Genomic DNA, 21,680 nt, shown 5'->3' with positions numbered 1-21,680 from the left:
CTTGACTGGCGAACGATGCCGAAGAAATGTTCCACGGGATCGGTGCTAAGTCGAGATGTCATGAGATATTTGAATCCAACGCTCTCTGTCAGGTACTTCAGCAATGAAAGGGTATTTGCTATAGTGACCCTAAAACCTATGGCAGTGGACTCGCTGAGAAAGTGCCGCTTGTTGTCACTGAATGATTCCCAGTCATTCAGGAAGTCCAGAAAATTGGACAGGAATGCCACGTCTGTAGAAGCTGGTCTCAGCGCTTCGGCCCGAAACCTGGAAGTCATCACGGTGATCAGTCGTTGGATCTTCCTGCAAAATAAACAAAAAGAATGTATGTCAGAAGAGCGCTCATCATGCGTTTGAGATGTTTACGATTACACTTAATTCATTTGGAACGTAGGCGCAACTCACGAGAAGAACAGCTGAGTTGCCTCGATGCTGCCACACCTTCTCTCGATGTCCTCCTTGTAGAAGGCCAGGCCCCGTAGGACATATGGACCGAATAGTTGGAAGGCGAAAGGGGTTCTCATCTTCTCAAATGAGTTTGGTTCCAGATGCGTCTCGGTCAAATTGGGCATAACTTTCAGTGTCCTAACACTTCTGTCTAGAAGGTACGCCTCCCGAACCGGATGCACAGACACCTAGAAATATAGGTTGAGGTAATGCAATGTATGCAAAAAACACAATCTTTGTAAAATGTCAACCATGAATCTATACGTACCAATCCGTCTGGTGTTGCAAAGCCTTTCTGGAGAAGACCATTCCTGAGGCATTTTAGCAGATGCGGGAAATCGGAGATAAAGTGCAATTTCCTCATCTCGTCGACAGGATGCTGTATGGCGCCATTTATTTTCTTCGATGACGCCGACACCCCCGCTAGCTTCCACATTTTTCGATTCCAGGGGGCTCCGTCACAAGTGATGTGGTCGACGAACAAGCCCGCCTGTTCCACGAGGATGGTAGCTTCCATGAGAATTTTCAATAAAATGTCTCCTCTCACATTTCCTTTTGTCGCAAAAACGCCCACAATTTGGCTCCATTTTCCAGCGAAAGGCACAAACATGATGACCATGCCGTGATCACATTGCTGGTACTTGTCTTCGGGCTTCGTAAATTCTCCAAGGTCCACGAAGCCTTGAATCTGGCCAGACGCCGTCACATTGAAATGTTCTGACAATTTCATTTCGTCCACCAATAGTCCGCCGTGTCTTTCGAGGTCTGACATGCTCGCGGTTTTTTTCTTTAGAGTGTTCATTACTGCTTGATTAAAACCGAAGGCCGACTCGTATGACCTCAAGTATCTTTTCAAAGTAGTGTTGCTGGGCATCATGAGAATTTCGTTCTTTCTGATGTGCTGATAAAGCCGGGGACTCTTTAGTTTCATGAGTAAACACTCGAGGATCCACTCCTGATTGTAGCGCATGCCCTGCTTGCTGGTTTGTTTGGCAGCTTGAAAGCAAGCGCGAACACTTGCCTGCTGCTTTCGCGGTAGTGACGATATTTTATCCTCTAGTATTTTATCCGCGACATTCGCATTGTTTGCCCTCATCTCTTCGAGACGACCAGCAATGTCCAACAGCCTTGTCGCCATCCGCTTGTTTCTCTGACTCAGGACCCGCAGTTTGGTGGAGACTGAGTTTCTTCGCTCTTTTCGTTTTAGGTAGCTTTTTCTGGTGAGTATTACTTTCCTCACGTACTTGCATGAAATGCATGAAGAACCTGGAAGTATACGAGAAAAAAATTATGAAGAGCTTCCAGTTTTTTACCATGCATGTTTGAAACGCAATTTATGCACTTTCACTTTCTGTAGGCAAACTATTCTTTCGTAAATGTTAATGAGTACTACAAAAATTAGGGGCCACACAAATGTTCTAGCATTAAACAGGTTACTGATTGATTAATTGTACAATTACAAGTGACGTCTCAATAAACGTTTGCCGCACTCACCTTGTTGTTTAACCGCTCCTTTGCACGTGACACTGAAGACAAGGCCGTCGGAATGAGAGATTTGCTGCTCCAGTTTCTTCGTAAGAACGTCATAGGTGAAGTCCTTCGCCCTACCTGCTCCTCTGCAAGGGTGAAGAGATTCTGCGCAGTCCAGGACTTGTTTGGCATCTTCAAGGTTATAGGCGACCTTTTCGGAGATCAGCGTCTTCCGAACATATGTCCGACAAATCACTTCACTCCGGTCGGTACCGTAATTCATGAGCACAGTCTTTTCGATGCTTACGAGTTCACGACTTAGGGAGGCCGAAACATAAGCAATTCCGTCATAATGACGAAACTTGTGCATTGCCCAGTGGTCGTTTGGCCGGACAACGTCTTCAAGTTCAAATGCGTTGTCGCTTTGCCTCGCACTTTCGCAATCTTCAAATCTCAGTTGCGGCTCAACTGATTGCAGCGCAGTTCTTTTTGACGGCTGGTCTTCACAGGTTGGTGGTGAAGCCGCTCTCTTCTTCGTTGACTGCTCCGGTGTGGGCTGCTCGTCAGGACACTTCAGGAGATGAGGTATAATTATGGGTACAGCATCACTGCGAAGTTCCGGCTTTCCCCGCTCTATATATACTTCTCGGCCTTCGATAATATGTACATATTGCCTTAGTATGTATTTTTGCTCGAAGTGCAGCTCGCAAATGGCATCGGTGACTTGCAAGGGCCGATCAGCGCGGTTGAGATTCTGGTCCCATAGCCGGCGTCTTTCTTCGTCTTGAGGTACTCCAAAGAGTGAGAGCTTGGGCTGGTTTTTAACTCTGCTGTATCCGGTTTGGCAGCCTACGACACAACAGTAATTTCTACGCCTAGACGTGCTCATCCTCTAATCTTTTGAAGCAGCTTGGAACGCTCCGTTATGCAACCAGCAGACACATATCTGCGCACGCAAACGTGCCGTCTGCCGCGTATTCTTTGTCCAGACGGCTTTGCTCAAAGGGAAATACAAACCTACGCGTTCACGAAAAAAAGCATACATTTTATTTCATGTCACTTGTTTTTGTCTCTAATAATGTGTAAAAAAAGAACCAGGAGACAAATTGTGAAAACAGCGCACGAACGACGGTGCATCGAACAGACGACGGCGCGTCGAGCAGACGACAACATCGAGCGCTCAGCGTCCCCGCCAGCGCGTCGTGCGGCCCGAACCGCCGCACGACTCGCACGCTCCCGCCGAAACTGACGTCACTTCAGGAGAAGGCTACTGCAGCGCCACCAAATTTTCCGCCGTTTTTGCTTCACCCGCACCGCTTGCCGCCGGCCACAGTGGACCCACTCCCCCATTCTAGTACACTCTAGTCAAACCCTTTCCCCCAGACACGTGTGGCGCATACCCATATACCACGGGCCTCCGTATACGGGTGTGCGCCACAGGTTATTGAAAGTTTATACATACCCAGGAACGGAGGGAACAGACATTTGTAATTTAAACGTGAAAGCAGTCACGAAAAAAAAAACTGATGTCAGCGTTTAGCCTATGAACGCAAAAACCAGTATATATATATATATATATATATAGATATATATATATATATATATATATATATATATATATATATATATATATATATATAGTGTGAATACACTTTAAAAGCGACCCCAAACCATTCACCGCCATCGGCGGCGTCCGCAGTCTTCTCTCTCTCTCTCTCTTTCTATATATATATATATATATATATATATATATATATATATATATATATATATATATATATATATATATATATATATATATATATATATATATATATATATATATATATATATATATATATATATCGGTGTCAGTAACGCGCCTTATATCCAGATGGTAGCGTTGCCTCCGGGACATCCATCGCATGACCCGCTCTCGACGGGAGACTGAGAGAGAAGGCGGGCGCGCGAGAGAGAGGGGTGCGCGCGCAGCTGCAGCAGGCGAGGAGAGCGGAGGAGCGACACCGATATCAGCGTCGCGTCCGTGGCTTATTCGTTAGAGCGTCGCGCTGCGGCCCGCCAAGTCCTCTTTCTTTCAAAGATAGAGAGAAGACTGCGGACGCCGCCGACGGTGGTGGATGGTTTGGGGTCGCTTATAAAGTGTATTCACACTTAAAAATACATATCAGGGCCCCAGCAGGAACCGAACTTCAGCATTCTGCGTGGCAATCAAGTATTCGACTACAGAGCTGTGCCAAGACACGGAACTGTTTTGGAAGACGAGCCTGCGAAGGCGTAATCTTGGTGAAATGTCAACTGTGGCTTCAGTGCCGGCTTTCTGATTTTATGAACACTACAACGTACTCCCATAATTCCGGCGTCATGTCGGTTTAACGTCAATTGTAGTTAAGCGTCATCCGCTGAAGTGTGTCTATGTAGCACCCTCCAGGGCTATATCCATCCTCGCATACATAAGCACTATATACCAGCTTATCGCTTTCGGTGTTTGTAATACTTATGTTGCTGCTGGCCTCGTTCTGCAACTGTAAACAACTAGTTATAAAAAACATCTGCGATTGTTCACCATACGTCTGTCCGTACAACATTTGTACATCTCTTCAGAGTCATTCCGTATAACGTTTCACACATTAAAAACATTACACTATGGTAGCCTTCCCTCTGAATGCTTCGCATAACATTGACTTCAAGTGAGATCTGCCGAACTCTTTAGTCCTTTTAATTGTGAACATTCTGTATTTTTAGGTTTTGGACTACACCATAGACCCTGTAGCAACGATATAATTATTTGGCTCGTCAATATGCTTGTCTTATCCGATTTCAAACCTCGCCAATCTCATAAGATGAAACGTCGCTTCAACCAGTGAGGTTCGAGGTTTGATGAAAAGCTAAGTTTGATCCTGTCTAACGTGCTTACAAGGCCTATAGCCATCAGTTACTTTGTCTTGGCAAACTGATGTTTTGTGTCGTGTTATAGTTAGGCGACTAAGACCTACCCCGACCAAAAAACTCGGCTACATTGCTTTAATCAAGAAGCTGCATGACTTCTGTTTCGTGCTGCTTGCAGTGCTTAACGTGACACTGAAGAGGAAAATGATTTTTCGCGCATTAGTAAAGCACAATTTCACAACCTCGACAATCGCGACACGATACTTGATAAGCAAGTAAACGCGTGAAAAGGAAATGAGGTTTGAGACGTGCCCTTAACATCCACGCACCAAACGCCACAAATTATCATTGAACCAATGTCGTGAAAATACGAAAAATCATTTTGAACTTTTTTGACGTTACGCGCGGAGATTTCGGCGCCAAATGTAAAACGTCAACCTTGATTTTCTCCGCTAATAATGAATTTATGACAGTGAAACATATGCCATTAGAATTCTCAGGGTGAAGTTGGAAATCTAAACAAAGTCATTGGTTCTTTTTAGTGTCCCTTCAATGATGTTGTAAATGAGAGCCTACATTTGGCAGACTACTCAACGTATCTGAAACGCAACAAATTTAAAATAACATTCACATGGTTACTGCACGCACGGCGAATAGAGGCGTTATGCCGATAGCCATCACCATTGCTCTGTTGAGCTTTATTTCTTGGTGAACTTGGCATTTCATTCTCTGCTCATGCCAAATATCTTCTAAAATTTAGCCCAACAGCATGCTGTCCTGAATCTAGATCAAGTGTTGAGATAAATAATTGCAAGGTTTCAAAGGCGAGGTCGATATCGTCACATAATGTCCCGTAATTTCACATACAAATAGGTGGAAACCTCAGAGCACTTGTTATATTCCTTGGGGAAGAGCATTTAAAATTGTAGTTTTCAACCGGAAAGACTATGGCGGTAGAATTTACCGATGTAGCCGTTAATACCAGCGCAGCCGAGCACTATGTCATATGTTCGATTGCTGGCGATGTCGGCAACATTTTAATAATGGCCAATTGAATGGTCATTTCGGAATCAAATGTAATAAAACTTAAACCGTAGGCTCATAAAGCGGGGTGCGAAAAAAATAGAAAAAGGGGGGCGCTCACAAATAGACATTTTTTATGCAACAAGAGAAATATAGAGTGATAGACCGACAAAGCCCCTTTAGTATGCGCTAAAATTCACTGCAGGAAAGTAAGCAGCTGTCATAAATACCTCTATACGACCACAATGTAGCACACATGTACATTCAACACTGAAAAATAGATGTTTTTCGGTGAGTTTCATGCATCACTGTTTCATGTAACAATGATACGAATTGCTTTTATGGCCAATAATATGAAAGTGATGCAAATTGCTTTTATGTCTATTGATATGAAAGTGATTCAAAAAGTATTACTGCATTATTTAAAGAGATGTTTGTACACAAACTCATACACAAATGTTCTTTCAAATTGGCAAACTATCCTGCACGTTCGCGTTGTGACTTTGTCAGTGTGCACCATCCCTTAGGCAGCATTTCATCTCCCGAGTTGTTCATTGACGCACGCGCCAGAGGGTCTGTTGTATTAACGTCATTTGTGTGTGTGTGTGTGTGTGTGTGTGTGTGTGAATTTGAGATTTATTTTTACAATGGACGCAAGCACCTCATTCCAGCTTGCCACGTTGTATTTACGCATCTTTAGCAAAGTGTTCACCGCTTGTGTTATATTCCTTCTCTCACCTGGCCGTTGTGTTGCTATAATAAATCACAGAAATCCAATAGGACGGTTGGACTAGTGGTAGCAGCTACATTACATGTAAGTCAAGTATGTCATTAAGGAAAGAAGGGCAATTTTAAGGGCTCATTTTTTCTGTGTTACTTAGAATATTGTTGAGGCCTAACAGACAGAAATACAAATGAAAGTTTAAAGGATGTTATATAAGTAATTATGATATTACAGGGACGAAACTGAAGTGAACTTAAAGATCACTTGCCACCGGCAGGGGCCGAACCTGTAATCGTTGAGCGTGTGTTTTAATGCCAGGGGAAAGAGTGCATGTATAAAAAGCAGTTAGCTGTGAGCGCCCACCATCTCTACAAGTCCACCATTAAATCATGACCAAGAATTATGTTGATCCCCAATCGCAAGAGGATGTGCATTTACTAGGAAACCAATTAGACATGCCAATGCCTCAGAAGGTGCAACTAGAGACATTTCGAGTGAACTGGTTCTGCACACGTGCAGTGTAAAAAAAAAAAAAAAAGCACGCTTGTGGCACGTGTACGCAATATTTCAAGTGGAAGTACTTTCGTCAGATTCGCATTTCCTGTATGAGTGTCAAAAGGGCTATAAACCGCTCTGTCTTGCCTTGTGCACAGTTGCTGGTGTCCGGCGGCGCGTCCTCGCCCAGCTGCGCCGAACCGTCCTCGGGCGCCTCTTCGACGTCAAGCGGCAGCGGCGGCGGTGGCGGCGCTGGCGGCGGCGCGCCCGAAAGCCCCATGGCAGCCGAGCAGCCCGTTTGCTACGAACCATCCCGGTTCTTGTACCCGCGGCTGGCCACGGGCCTCGCCGTCAACGGCCTCTATCCAACTTCGTACGCCGAGCAGTCGGGATACGTGGCAGCATTGGGCACAAGCTCGGCAGCTTTTTACCCTTCCCTGGTGAGCGCAATCATTGTACCAAACAATGTGCCGCGTGCCCCGCCACGGTGGTCTAGTGGCTAAGGTACTCGGCTGCTGACCCGCAGGTCGCGGGTTTGAATCCCGGCTGCGGCGGCTGCATTTCCGATGGAGGCGGAAATGTTGTAGGCCCGTGTACTCAGATTTGGGTGCACGTTAAAGAACCCCAGGAGGTCGAAATTTCCGGAGCCCTCCACTACGGCGTCTCTCATAATCATCAATGGTTTTGGGACGTTAAACCCCACATATCAATCAATCAACGATGTGCCGCCAGAACTAGCGTCATTCTTATCACTGAGTTGTGCCCGCCGCGGTAATCTAGTGGTTAAGGTACTCGGCGACTGGCCCGCGTGTCGCTGGATTGCATCCCGGCTGCTGCGGCTGCATTCTCGATGGAGGCGAAAATGCGGCATGCCCATGTGCTCAGATTTGTGTGCCCGTTAATGATCCCCAGCTGGTCAAAATTTCCGGAGCCCTTCACTATACGGCGTCCCTCATAATCATATGGTGTTTTCGGGACATTAAACCTCACATATCAATCAATCATTAAGTTGTGGGCTTAGTGCCACGCTTTTAAAACGAACATGAATAATCGGTATGGTCCTATAATCAACTCTATGCGAGGTCAGGCCAGGTTTTCCGTATACTAGCTGCTTTCGTGTCAAACACTGCTCACTGCTACACGTGTACATAAATTGACAAAGAAGTACTTCTGTAAATGCTTGGGTGCCTACAATGCTGAAGCCATTGTAGTCACCCAACATTCAAAATGCTGCACCCTACCCGTAATATCCACGAGGTTGCCATTCAACTGCCCAAGAACGCCGCTGACATGTTGACGTTTGCTTCGCGCACGAATAAAAGCTGGGTGAAAAAAGTGTTTTTTTTTTTCGGTAAGCTTAGGGGATTCAATCTTCGACTTCGGACTGATCGGCCCCTACGGGTCTGCGACTGAGAGTGTTTGTCGCCCATTTTTGAACGGAATATCCTAGCACCGCGCCACAAACGCTGGTTCTCATAGTCGCTCCAGGTCACTGTTCCGATCGGGTTACGGCAAAGAGAAGGAAATGCAGAATGGTCAACCACATGCGTGTCTGGTTTGCTGTCCTGTACTGGGTGAAAGGCATTCAGTGATTAAAAGAAAGAAGATGGGACAAGGCGCTTCAGTGTGGAGCGTGAGCGCCTATCTATTACATGCCTACGAGCTATTGCTTATCTCGGTCGATATTAAAAACAGTTTTATTCACCGCGTAGCTTTGATGGCCGGCGACGCGTGAGTCCACGGGCCGAGAACCTTACCCTCTTGAAACGATCTGACGAACGCTTGCGATGGCGTGTTTTTCGAAAACGATCAACAGAGGATAGTTCAGTATTGCCTATATAAGTATAGCATGGGCGCCTTTGGTACTTGAATGGTTGGCATTGTGGCACCATCTTAATAAACAGTCCGAGCCACAAGTAGGGGCACAACGTAGCTCAATTATATGACGCCAATCGAAAGCGCGCATGATAAAGAGTGCTTATTAGCGCAAACGACAGGGCAGGAGGGGACAGGAGAAGAGACGAGACAGAGCGCTGACAGAGCTCCTGTCCCCTCCTGCCCTGTCGTTTGCGCTGGTAAGCACTCTTTATCATGTTATACCAACACGCCCAATCCTACTGTCTCTTGAAATTGTGCAGTTCAGAGTCAAATGTTTCAATGGGCCCTGGGGCAGAGAAGTCGGGTTAGGTAATTTGAGAGAAGGTTTATCAAAATAAATCTGTCAAAATTTAGAACTAGTGTGAGCTTTGTTACAGCGTTATACTGTATTGGTAACAAAATGTGAGAGGCGAAAGCGCTCTTTGCGCCTATTTACCGTTTAAAAAAAGAGAAAGATGTAAGCACCCCACATCACATTGTTGGCTACAGCATCATCAGACCGAAGCATGCCGTAGTATTATCATCTCATATGGCAGATGGACCGCGATTGTCCCGGTGTGGTGTAGCGAAGCCTAGGTCAACAACTTCATGCCTTCCGTTAATGAGGCACCTTGTGGCAGGGAAATCGTGCACTTCAGGGGATGTGATTGGACAGGTGGTCTACTAGCGTATCACAGACGGTTTGGCGTTTTTCCCGAGTATAGATTCTGGTGCGATGTACCTTCATTCAAGGTGTAACTTTTTCGTCACGGGGAGTTCTGACCCGATGTAACAGAGCTGTCACCTTCTCTTTGCGTACGGCGCCCTGGGATTCGATATCGCTTGGATCGAGAGTTTGAGTTTGGATAATGCATGTTGAATTGTGTTCTACTGTTTTTGTGTCCGAAAAATTCATACGCCATTCATTGCGACATCTTCCTGTGTAAACAGGTTTCCTCAATTTGATAAGAAAAACGTTCATTAACAACTTCTTGCTAATAAGTATTTGTAAGATAACTGTAGCAGTGCCAAGGTACTGTTGCCTCCACGTATAGAGTTCTTGAACAAAGTCTACAGGGCAACTGTCGTCTGGCGCACGAGATTATAGGTTTTGTAATCACCATAAAAGACCTAAAAATTCAGTGTGAATACAAGTGAGTCATAGTTTATTTGTGTTTTCTGGATACTTTGTTTCTTTCTAAACTGCTGAGTTCATGTTAGCGTTCTCTAAATTAGCTAAACCACTGTTAGTAAGTAGCCTTGTGAATTATACATTTTTGTATTTAAGATATTGGCTTCTTCGTGCCTTTAGAAAGTGTTCAAAATTTCTGCTCGCTCTTATGCATAGTCTTCGAAGTCATACGGTAGGCAAATACAGAAGTGAGGTTTTTCAAAAAAAAAAAAAAAAACTAATCCTAATGATGGGTGCCTCCTATAATGTGACACGGTCTTTCCCAGCTCAGATTATATTTCACAGCCGCAAACAGCCTTTGATTTGGCACACTTTTATCAACATTTTCTGCTAGCATGCAGCCCTTGCTGTTGGCGTGATGCTATGACGTGGTAGGGTGCAGTGACTCACCAAACGTTTTATTCTCATAAATTGTTTTGTGCGTTTATGCTTGCAAAAAAAAGAGCCATTATTCAAGACGTTGAGATGAAGCCGCTTCCGCAAAGCTGTGAAAGCACGAATTTCTGTGGCTTATGTGGCAGCGACAACTAACGTGCAGTGGTGCGAGTTTTCCACGCTATAGTGGGAATGCGGTAAGTAAAAAGAGGGAGAGAAAGAGTAAACACGCCCTGGCTGGGCAAGCGTGCCTTTGTGCGAATGATACACGTGTGCGATTGTGAATGCAATTGTGAAGCCATATATGCTTGAAACCAAGTTGGTTGCATGGCAGCAGTAATCGAGGCATGCACGCAGCATTTGCACGGCCAACGACGACAACTCTTCTGCATAGCCAGCGGGAATCCAAACAGCGGCGCGAGCGATCCGTGCGCGGCATGCATCGGTGGCTCTTGCCATAGGAAAGCACGGATTCGAGGGCTCCTTGCGGATAGCGCCTGCGTGAGCGCCAAAGGCATAATTTATGCGGTCACAATGCAATCCGCGGCCCGGTGTATTCGCCGTCGTGGGGATATGCAGGCGCAGGCACGCTACCCCTAAATAAGGCACGCGCCCTCCGCCAAGCGCAACGGAACCGCGGGGATGATAAGCAGGCGCGCCGCTCGCAGGACAGCATACATTAAACATGAACGCGCAGTGGAATCAGGTTACACTTTACCGACAGCTCGCGCTTTCTCTTGCGCAAGGCTGAAGGAATAGTCCCGGACTGCTGCACAAGGGACGGCCCTCGGCACTTCCCGCGCCGCACGGAGCAAAGCTGTCCGACTGCAGCGTCTCGGTTATTCTATGAGCGTCATGATTTGCGAGAAAAACAGCTGTCTCGCCGAGCCATGCCTTGGAGCACGAAAGTCACGGTAGCATGCAACTCACCCGTGCTTTGCCTTTCTTGACTGGCATCCAGTTAATGGGAAAGCGAAGAAGTTCATCTTGTATCGCCTGCTCCCCCCCACCCGCCCGCCCCCCCCCTTTTTTTTGAACGAATTTCCTTCTTCTGCAGTTGCATCCAATCGTTGTAGTTTCGTTGTTTAGCATCGGGAAAGCGTAACTCCCGCTCAGCTTGTGCGAATCATTACAATGAGAGAAAACAACAACAACGTTCCGTTCACATGGTTAGCGCAGATTCCCTACAAAAATAGATATAAGCTGTCTGCTGAATATCTAAATCCACTTTATCGTGATAGCAATTATAAGGACAGTCTCGGCTGGTATTTGCCGTCGTTGCCACTGCCGTCATTCACGTATATGTATATGTATGTATATATATGTAGGGAAGGAGGCACTAGCCTCCTCTTTCTGCAGAGCGAACATCGCCTTTCCGGCTGGGGTCGTCTGCGAGCGCATCTATCTCGTGAGCAAACAAGGGTGGGGGCGCTTGTGGGCTACCGCGGCAACGATGAGCGCACGCCTCGTGCCCCCACAGCAGCCGGAAGCTTTTACGGGCTGCGCTCTGAACACAAAAAAAGCGGTGCGAAAAGTGCACCTGGAGTGGTCGTGTTCCCTTCACCAGCGTTTTGTAGATTTACGTGAGATCAGATGCTCCGTAAAACATTCGAATATGCTACTATTGCATTCATTGCTTCGCCCTTTTGGCGAAACTGTCACTTTTTCTCCACTGGTCGCGCGCAATGCGTTGAAAGTCGTCCAGGCTGAATATGCTTTGCCCCCGGGCGCCGCGTCACGGCACCGAAGCCCACTTAGAAACCGGTGGGTCGTTGGCCGGCACTGGGGACCGAACTCCACTTTTGTAAGGAATGAAAGGCGGACTTTGAGATAAGTACGTAATAAACGCTGTGTTTGCCATGTTTATTTCATTAACGATTGAAAATGATGTCTATTAACCCAACAGGTACGCTCCAAACTGATTAGAGGGTATTATGCCGCACTTTTTGCCACCTTGACTTGTTCAATTACGTGTTGAAATTTTGTACATAAATTTACAAGAGTTATTGAAAGGGGACCATTCTCATTCATTCACTCTGGTAGTTGCATGAGGCTACAAAGAAAGTAGTTTTCTGGAGAAATAAGCTCCGTAGTCGAATAAATACTCCTGGCGCAGTAACAATTGCCTGGAAAAGAGAGAGAGAGAGAGAATGGTATAGAAGGAATGGTAGGGGAGTCAACCAGTTGAGGATAACCAGTTGGCTATCCTATACACGTGGGAACGGGATGAGGGAGATAGAAAGAAGGGAGAGGGAGGCAGAAAGATAGCACATCACAAAGCACGTGCACAAGTACCTAGTAAGTAAGGGCCCATCAATCTGATGTCCAAATGCGACGTCCCTATCACATTCGCTTGTCCAGATCCGTTTATTTCAAAAACATCAGCAGTTCCTTGGTGGCGTTCAGCTGCGATGTCCTCTGTCGACGACATGATAGAACAGATTCAACAGACAGTCTATAGTCAAGGTGCGCTATAATGGATGCCGTGCAGTGATCGTCTCTGCACATTGTAAACCGGACCGTCATACAGTATTTTATGTAGCGTCTGCTCACAATTACAGGCATCACAAAAAGCATTGTTGGCCATTTCAAATCAGCAGGAATACGATTTCGTAAATGCCACACCTAACCATAAACGATAAAGCAGTGTGGCCTCTCTTCGGTGGAGTCCACTTGTCATATAGAGATACATCAAATAGCGCAGCTGGTGTTGATGAGTGGCTGCTTGGTGGACACCATAAAAAGAGCGTTATCTCCTGTGCGCCTTCGAAGGCTGTTAGCCGCGTCAGACCTTTAAAGTGGTATGACTTCCTCATGTGTCCGTCAAGAGCAGCCCGGGCGGCATTATCGGCATGTTCATTTCCTATGACGCCGCAGTAACTTGGAAGCCACTGAAACATCATGTGGTGCCCTTTCTGATGTAATTTGTGAATAAGATGCTAAATTTTTAATAATACGAGATGTTCATACGGCCCGCGACACAGTTCTGATAGCATTGCAAGTATTGCGCATCACAGGCAGGCTATATCTTGGAAAACCGAGAAGCAGTGCTCTGTCATCCACCACGTCTTCCTGCCAAAAACATGAACAGCTGAGAAATTACCTTCAAGAGCTGCCTCATGTAGGCCACGTGCGGGCTAGAGCAGAGGTCCCTGTCAATGATTACGCCAAGTAACCTGTTAGGTCTGGCGTAGCAAACAGGCTGCCCGTTGTTTGAGATGGCATAAGGCGTCATTGATTTTCGAGTGAAGGTCACTAGTGCACATCTTTCTGGTGGTATGCTCAGGCCTTGTTTGCTCAAAGAGCTTGCTGTCAAAGTTGCTGCTCTTTGAAGCTGCGCACGTATCTGAGGACGTGTGACTGCCAAAGTCCAGACAATGATGCCATCTGCGTATCTTGAAATCTTTATGGTAGTTGCAAGCATTTAGTTAGGCCAAGAAGTGCGGGAGTGAATAGCGTTGGTCTGAGGTTTCCGCCTTGAGGGATGACCTTGCAAGTACGTCGTCGTGTATTTGGGACATCGTCTGTCGACACAAACAATGCCCTTGCAGCCACATAACTTGCAATCCACGAAAAAGCTCGCCCTCTAAGGCCAACAGCCGCAAGAGCATGAAAAATGGCCTCATGTAAAACGTTGTCGTATGTGCCTTTGACACCAACGAACAATGCTGCAGATAGTCGCTTACGGGACTTTTTGTGTTGAACATGTAAAACGAGGCCTCCTCGCGGTGCTCTGATGACTAAGGTACTCGGCTGCTGACCAGCTGGTCACGGGATCAAATCCTGGCGTGGCGGCTGCATTTTCATTGGAGGCGAAAATGCTGTATGACCGTGTGCTCATATTTGGGTGCACAGTAAAGAACCTCAGGTGGTATAAATTTCCGAAACCCTCCCATACGGTGTCTCTCATAATCATATGGTGGTTTTAGGACGTTAAACCCCACATATCATAATGCGAAACGAGGTCAACTACGCTGCCGATGGAAGAACGGTCACGTCAAAAACGGCCATGGAATTCAGATAGATCTTGTAGCGCTCAAGACACTACTCCAGGCGGTCAAGGAGTAGTGTCTATAACCTATCACGTGTTCTATAACCTGTCCTACACGGCTGGCCAGTGAAATTGGGCGATACGAGGTGAGCTCGAGTGGGGATTTGCCCTGCTTCAAGAGGGGAACCAAACCGCTTACTTTCCAGTCGTCAGGGAGATCGTCATCGTGCCATGAAGAGTGGTTATGGGGCAACAATTCTCCGAGTCCTTGCACATTCTTCGAGGTTAACCGAGCACAACACTCGGTATATAATACCATCGGGTCCCGGAGAGGTAGAACGCCTGCAGAGAGCTAGTGCTGCCTCGAGCTCCTCCATCGTAAAAGGGCGATCCCCGCGGCTAACACGAGGATAGGGGATGTCACCTGGAAATGTCCTCTTTCACGAACGTTCTTTCATCGAGCTGGCTTCTGCAGAACTGAACTGTCCTTCTGAAACAGTTCTACCTATGCTTATACTCATCACTTATCACCTCGTATAAATACGTGCGTTTTGCGCATTTACTCAGCGCTCAGTAACCTTACTTGAAACGTCACTCGCTCTCTTAGGATGACAGCCTATACGCAGAAATGTACAGCAAGGGAAGGTAGTGCATGAAATTTTACTCCAAAAACTGGCTGAAAAGGAATATGCAGAAAAAGAAAAAAAGAGGATGGCCTTACTTTTAAATATTTTTGGTTAGTTGGCCTGCGATACTGTGGTAGCGCTCTTCAAACAAAATATTAGCTCATGAGTCTTCCCGAAACTTCTTTTTCATGTTACAATACCTAACGACCAACTGCGGCCCCACACACCATTCGTTTAGTTCCATGCAAATAATAATAACAATATCTGGGGTTTTCCGTCCCAAAACTATTATATGATTATGGGAGACGCTGTGGTGAAGGGCTCCTGAAATTTTTACCATTTTGTCTTCTTTAAGCGCTTTGACATGGCATAGTGCACGGGCTCCTACCTTAGCTTTTCGAAAAAGTGACCGCCACGGCTAGTATCGAAACCGTGACCTTCTAGGTAGCAGCCAAGCACTGACCGTAACCACTTGATTACGGCAGTAGACTATTGCACGTTAAGTGCTGGAAACTTTGTGCGAATTCAGATGTGATTTGCCGCACGGCTGTTCGTGCCAACAGCCGCAACTGACAGACGCCCTGCAAGTTCCAAGAGCATGCGGCGACGATTTCCACGCCATGCGGGCTTCCAACTTGCTGAATGTAGCCGCGCAGCAACCGCATAGGTCTGGGGGCCGCAGCTAGTGGCAGCCCGGGAGCGTGACAAGGGACCCCTCTGGTGGGCGCTCGTTGCAGGCTTGTTCGTTGTGGCATGGCCTCCGAGATGGGGCTCGCGCACCCTTCCCCCCCCCCCCCCCATCTCTGAGGCAATGGTGACCGCTCATGGCCACTCCGATAGGTCCGATCGCCCTGGCATTTGTGGATATCGTCGTTGCTGGTGGCATGTAAAACACTGGGTAAACTGGTTTTGACGTGAAATTACTCATGATTGTATAAAGTAAGGCTTGCAGTGTGCCATTTCTGCAAGGCAACGCCTCTTTCCAAACCACCAACGAGATATCGAGCCATGATGGAAGGCCATTTCTCAGGGAAACAAACAGTGGCGCCGGTCGTCGCGACGAAAAAGCCCACTTCGTTCCTACCTTTGGTCTTTACATCGAGGCCGCCAAGAAAACCTGTTGCACGTGTAAAAGCGTCATATAAGTGTACCAGTTTTTATCGTATTCGCAATAGGAAGCGCTCAACAATGAGCTCACGTTCGAAAGTGAGCGGCGCTATCGAGAACGTCGGCCTTGCTAGGCCTATGCTCGCAGTCGTCAATGAATGTGGGCTCTGGTGATGTATGTCGCTCGCGAAGGCGTAGCTGTGTTGTCAATGTTATTCGAGAACGAAGCATGGCTGCGTGGAGTCGTTTGTTTTGTGCTTATTAAAGAGGATACAATTTCTTCTGATGTCATCTTTGACTGGTCGTTTAGCAGCGCTCTAGAGCGCTCTCCTGAGCGAGAGGCCGATGAAAGGAAAAAAACACGCAACTTCTCTCTCTTTCTCCCACACGACAGCGCTCCGAAACGACCAGTCGTAGATGGCATGAGCGTGCAAGCAGAGGTGCCGTATGTGGGCGGAGCCTGAGCGCCGATGGCTCGTTCACCCCATGTGTCGTGAGTCTTCGTGCGCGGCGTGCGGCGTCGCACGCCGGATCGGATACCGAATCACACCATGTGTCCAGCGCCTGAGGATGAGCGCGGCTGGACCTCAGCTTCGCTTATTGAGAACAGCAAGTTGTGAACAGTACGACATAACACATATTGTGAAGAACCTTTTTGGGGTACGCTATTGGAAGTCAAAGACATAAATTCGCTTGCTCAGTTACCTGTTGCAGTTGTACGTCTATTGTTCTTACTAACAAGGTAGAGAAAGAAAGAGCTGTAAAATAATAATAATAACAACGTCTCCGAAAAACACAAAGAAAGCGTTCGTTGTAATCAGCTGCCGCACCACTGAGTCTCTATTGTCTCATCTTCATGGCTGCAGTGTGTTCCACACAATGAACCTGTCTGAGCCATGGCAAAACAAAAGAATACTTGGTGATCACGTTATTAAAGCTGACTCAAGACGTTGCTTGATATTTTCTTCCTTTAGGCAATTTAGGTGGTTATTTCTCAGGTATCCCCGATTTGCTTACTCACAACAAAATACAGCATGGGAGCCTGCGGGCTACCAAAGGTGATTAAAGAACAAAAACACTCTACCACATTTCAGAAATAAAATGGGCATGCATTTTTTTAAAAAAAGAAATCTGCAATAAGAAGTTGCCCTCGCTGCAATGTGTTGACAGGAGTTTCGAAAACACATCAAAACGCTAAATATACAGAAGTGCGAGGGAGCGAGGGGCACCTTGAGCAATGCCAGCCGCGTGCACACATCATGCGACACAACGATTTCTATTTTGCTCTAACGCAGTTATGTTCTCTAACTGGCAGTGGTCGTCTGCTGATGATGAAAGGTCCGAAACGTTTTCTAGACTCACTCAGTGCTTTTTTTTTAAACGCCTTGCTTTGCTTCTTTCACGTCCACAGTTATCCCCAGTGACGTCAAGATTTAGATTAATCTTCGCTAATTGCATTGCCTCTCGCAGCTGAAGCAAGCAGAAAATGGGCCATCATTAAACCCATTACGGGGCCACGGGACATACTCACCGACCGGCACGCACCCTAGTTCCTAAAGAAGAGCGTAAGAGTAATTCGTAAAATAGCCAAGCAAACACGCTCTTTGAAAAGAAATCTTCGATGACCAGGAGAGAGCAGCCGGTCGACCGCACTAGCCGTTGAGTGAGACATCGTTACGGGGCTGCAATGGAGAGCGGAAGCACTGGCAAGAGAGTGCTCAGAGCTACACCTAGCTACTACGAGTGCAATTTAAGACCTTCGGCTATTAGCCCCCGTTCGGCTAGGCCGCCGGCTTCCTTGCGAGATGACTGCGTGCATGTGCGCTGGCCATTTCAACAAGATCTGCAGCTACAGACGGAGCGCAATTAGCAGTCGCAGCCTCCATCCCAAAGTCGTAAATCTTTTCTCTTCCCTGCTTCCCCTCGCGAAATGCTCGGGCCTGTACTTAAGGCCATGCGCGGAGCATCTCGTCGCCACAAGTATGCCGGGCGAACGCGTGGAAGCGATCCCCAGCCGGGCCGAGCAGCGAGACACTCGGGTGCGCACGGAACAACCTTGTGACCTGCACGTCTCGCGCTGCATCCGCACCTCCCGAACGCTTTCAAACAGTAGTCGTGACTGTCGCAGCCACGCTACAATTCGAGCTTTTCTTGCAGCAGCTGCTCGCGGTGACTATGAGCCAGCGACGCGACGTCTGCAGAATCGTTATACAGTTTCTCTTTCCTTCTCTTTTTTTATGAATGGTGGTGCTAAACAGTACGCTTGGGAACACGCGCAAATGTGTCACCACAAACTCTACATTCTTCCCCGTCGGCGACCAATATGTTACGGGTTTGGTGACATCTGTACGAGATGCGTTTACAGAGGAAAACCACAGGCAGTAGTAACGATGGCTGATTGGCACACTCGCGTGCCTGTCAGCTACTTCTGCCCTTCATCTTCCTTTACCTCAGCTCCGCTACAATATATATGACCCGCTACTACAAATATATGTAATACAGTATATGTAACGGCAACACTAGCTGTATACGCCACACTCTCCTTCGGTGCAGCCGCTTGAGACCGCGGAGTGAATTGGAACCATGAATATTAACTGTTTCGTATGACTCTCATTGTTCAAGAATGTTATTGTATGTGCGATTACACAGCCCAAGATGAGCGGAAATATCCAGGGACGTATACTTTTGCTCAGTCTATCGGCGGACTACTCCGCATTAGATAACTGGTATAAGATAAGATCCAATTTACATGACTAGTTATTCCCGTTATATGGTCAGGTATTGGATTTTACTCTGATATTGTCAATACATTGCTTGCAGCGCTCATTTCTTAATGTAAGGGGGCAGTCAAGTTCATTTCTGTTCTTGCCTTCGATAACCTCCACGTTCAACAGCTATTTCATATTCCTCAATATCTCTGACGTACAGATAGCAAGGATGCCCACGCTGTTTACAAGAGGTGAAGGTTATTGCTGTCCCCACTCAATCAAATTCCTAGGTGTCTACATAGGAAGTTATACCGAACAACACTAACACTCTCCAACGTTCTTTTGAATGCGCTGGACTATAGTTTTACGAATGAATGCATATACTTGGTAAGAAGTAACCGTTATGTTAAAAATATTTTCATTTTACATGCAATATTGATGTCATTTAAGGTTGTATGAAATTTTCCGTTGATTTGAGCCTTATTTATGCAATGACTGCGCAGTTTATCAGCTATCGTTAATATTGAAACCTATTTTCACTTGCTCGACAATTTTGTTTTCGATCGCATAGAATCTATCGTGTAGTTTGGCGTCTATAGCTTCCTCTTTCAATAATTGAGATACTCGCTTCGGTGAAGGTGGCAGGGGCAACAGAAGACGAGTTCTTTCCGCCGCAGTTCTGCAGAGTTTCTTGCAAGATTAGTGACAGTTTTCGTTGGCATTAAGGCAAATGATTAAATATATGATCGTGTGGCCTGCTGAGTGGTTTAGTTCAAATTTTAAACATAATCCCTGACTACCACAGAAGCCCAATTTCAACGAACTTAATTACCAAGTATTACTACATAGAGGCGGGCTTTCTCGATGCCACATTCAAAACTCAATATAGCACAGGCCGTCTTGTTGGACTTTCTTCAAACCCATTCGTACCCATCGTTAGCATACCTGAATGAAATTGATCCCCAGAAGTTCCCTGACGCCGCCTGCGGCGCGCTTGTGGGCATACCACTACATGAGCACACATGTTTGGGAGTGCGGGTCGCTTGGCAACGCCGAGTGGGATGCGCGTTTGCGCAGCCCAGACCTTCAGGACTGAATCCTGACCGTTCGGTGCGCCCGCGACAGGGCCGTCAGGCAGGACGTGCCGGTGCCCGCTTGGGAGTAGCCGGGTAGCGTGTGGAAACCTCAGCGTCGCTCCACCATGGTGGTCCAGTAGCTAAGGTACTAGGCTGCTGACGCGCAGGTCGCGGGGTCAAATCCCGGCTGCAGCGGCTGCATTTTTGATGGAGGCGACAATGCTGTAGGCCCGTGTGCTCAGACTTGGGTGCACGTTAAAGAACCCCCAGGGGGTCGAAATTACCGGAGCCCTCCACTAGGGCGTCTTTCAAAATCATGTGGTGGTTTTGGAACGTTAAACCCCACATCTCTATCAATCAACCTCAGTGCCTGCACTAGACCATCATAAAGTTGTCCTCACTCACTCACTCACTCACTCACTCACTCACTCACTCACTCACTCACGTGGTCGTGGCGGTGAAGAAGATGACACTCGGGCTACAAAAGACGGAACTCTTTATTGGGCGAACGTATGCCCGGGGAACGAAAAGTCAATATACACTCAATACGTGACGTGTAATGGTAGCGGCGATCACAGCGTGGGCCGTCAGTAACCTGATCAGCAGTTAGGTGCGGCAGTATCTACACATGTGACATCGAAGTCTCCAGGCTTATCGTTGGTGGCCGCGATACGGTTCCAGAATGAGCTGTACTGTTCGGTTTGCGGGCTAAAGTTTATCAGAAAAAACCTTCAATAATAAGAAATGTTCCTAGGGGCTCCGGTGTGGTGTGCGCAACACAGTGGTAACACGTGTAAGGATTCACTTGAATAAAAAAAATAGAAGAAACCGCTTACGCGGCAATATTCTTAAAACCAATTACATATGTAATGTGGGAACTATATATCTTTCGAAAAACATTAAAACGAAAATTAGTGTGCTTGAGCCAAACAAGATGATTCGCAAAACAAAAACAAAAGAAAACCTGCATACAAATCAGGTGCAGATATTGTATTCTGTGGCGTGACGCTTTCGTGAAACAGTTTTTCAGCGTTGTGAATGAATGCCCCGCCACGGTGGTCTAGTGGCTAAGGTACTCGGCTGCTGACCTGCGGGATCAAATCCCGGCTGTGGTGGCTGCATTTTCGATGGAGGCGGAAATGTTGTAGGCCCGTGTGCTCAGATTTGGGTGCACGTTAAAGAATCCCAGGGGGTCGAAATTTCCGGAGCCCTCCACTACGGCGTCTCTCATAATCAAATAGTGGTTTTGGGACGTTAAACCCCACAAATCAATCAATCAGCGTTGTGAATGAATGTCTGCTCGGTACATCAGCGCAAATCATAACCGAATGCAGTGCTGTGAAACCATTGGTTTCGGTAATCCCAAAGAATCCTGCGCAGGGCTTGCAAGTTTGTCTTGAGCACTGCGTTAAACACGTGCAATCTTGTGAACAGTGTTAGGAAGTGTTTCAGTAGGGAAAGAAGAAAGCATTTGTTTTAAAGGAAACGTCAAGCATAGCCTTCTTTTATTTTGATTATCCAAAGAAGTGACCTAATATGTAATTTGCTTTTATCAACAGGACAACCGGGCAACCTGGGGAACTATTCCACAAGCGGCTGCTGCTTGCTATCCTTATGACCCTGCTTTAGCTGCCTACAGCCCCTACGGGGACAGGTCAGTGGTATACTCAGCACCGTGAAATACCGTCCGTACTTTTATCCTT

General features: G+C 46.8%; 1 protein-coding gene across 2 annotated transcripts in view; it reads left to right on the top strand.

The window, feature by feature from the left end:
- LOC142775698 (homeobox protein caupolican-like) overlaps positions 1 to 21,680 on the top strand; it is a 467,740-nt gene that overhangs the window by 415,346 nt on the left and 30,714 nt on the right. For both annotated transcript variants that reach the window (XM_075877430.1, XM_075877429.1), the window contains 2 exons: positions 7,204 to 7,485; positions 21,537 to 21,631. In XM_075877430.1, the coding sequence (XP_075733545.1) occupies positions 7,324 to 7,485; positions 21,537 to 21,631 (257 nt within the window). In that variant the 5' untranslated portion in view covers positions 7,204 to 7,323. The remainder of the gene's footprint in view (positions 1 to 7,203; positions 7,486 to 21,536; positions 21,632 to 21,680) is intronic.

This window comes from Rhipicephalus microplus, chromosome X (genome assembly GCF_043290135.1).
Source record: "Rhipicephalus microplus isolate Deutch F79 chromosome X, USDA_Rmic, whole genome shotgun sequence".
Classification (NCBI taxonomy): domain Eukaryota; kingdom Metazoa; phylum Arthropoda; class Arachnida; order Ixodida; family Ixodidae; genus Rhipicephalus; species Rhipicephalus microplus.
This window is presented reverse-complemented; position numbering and strand designations above follow the sequence as displayed.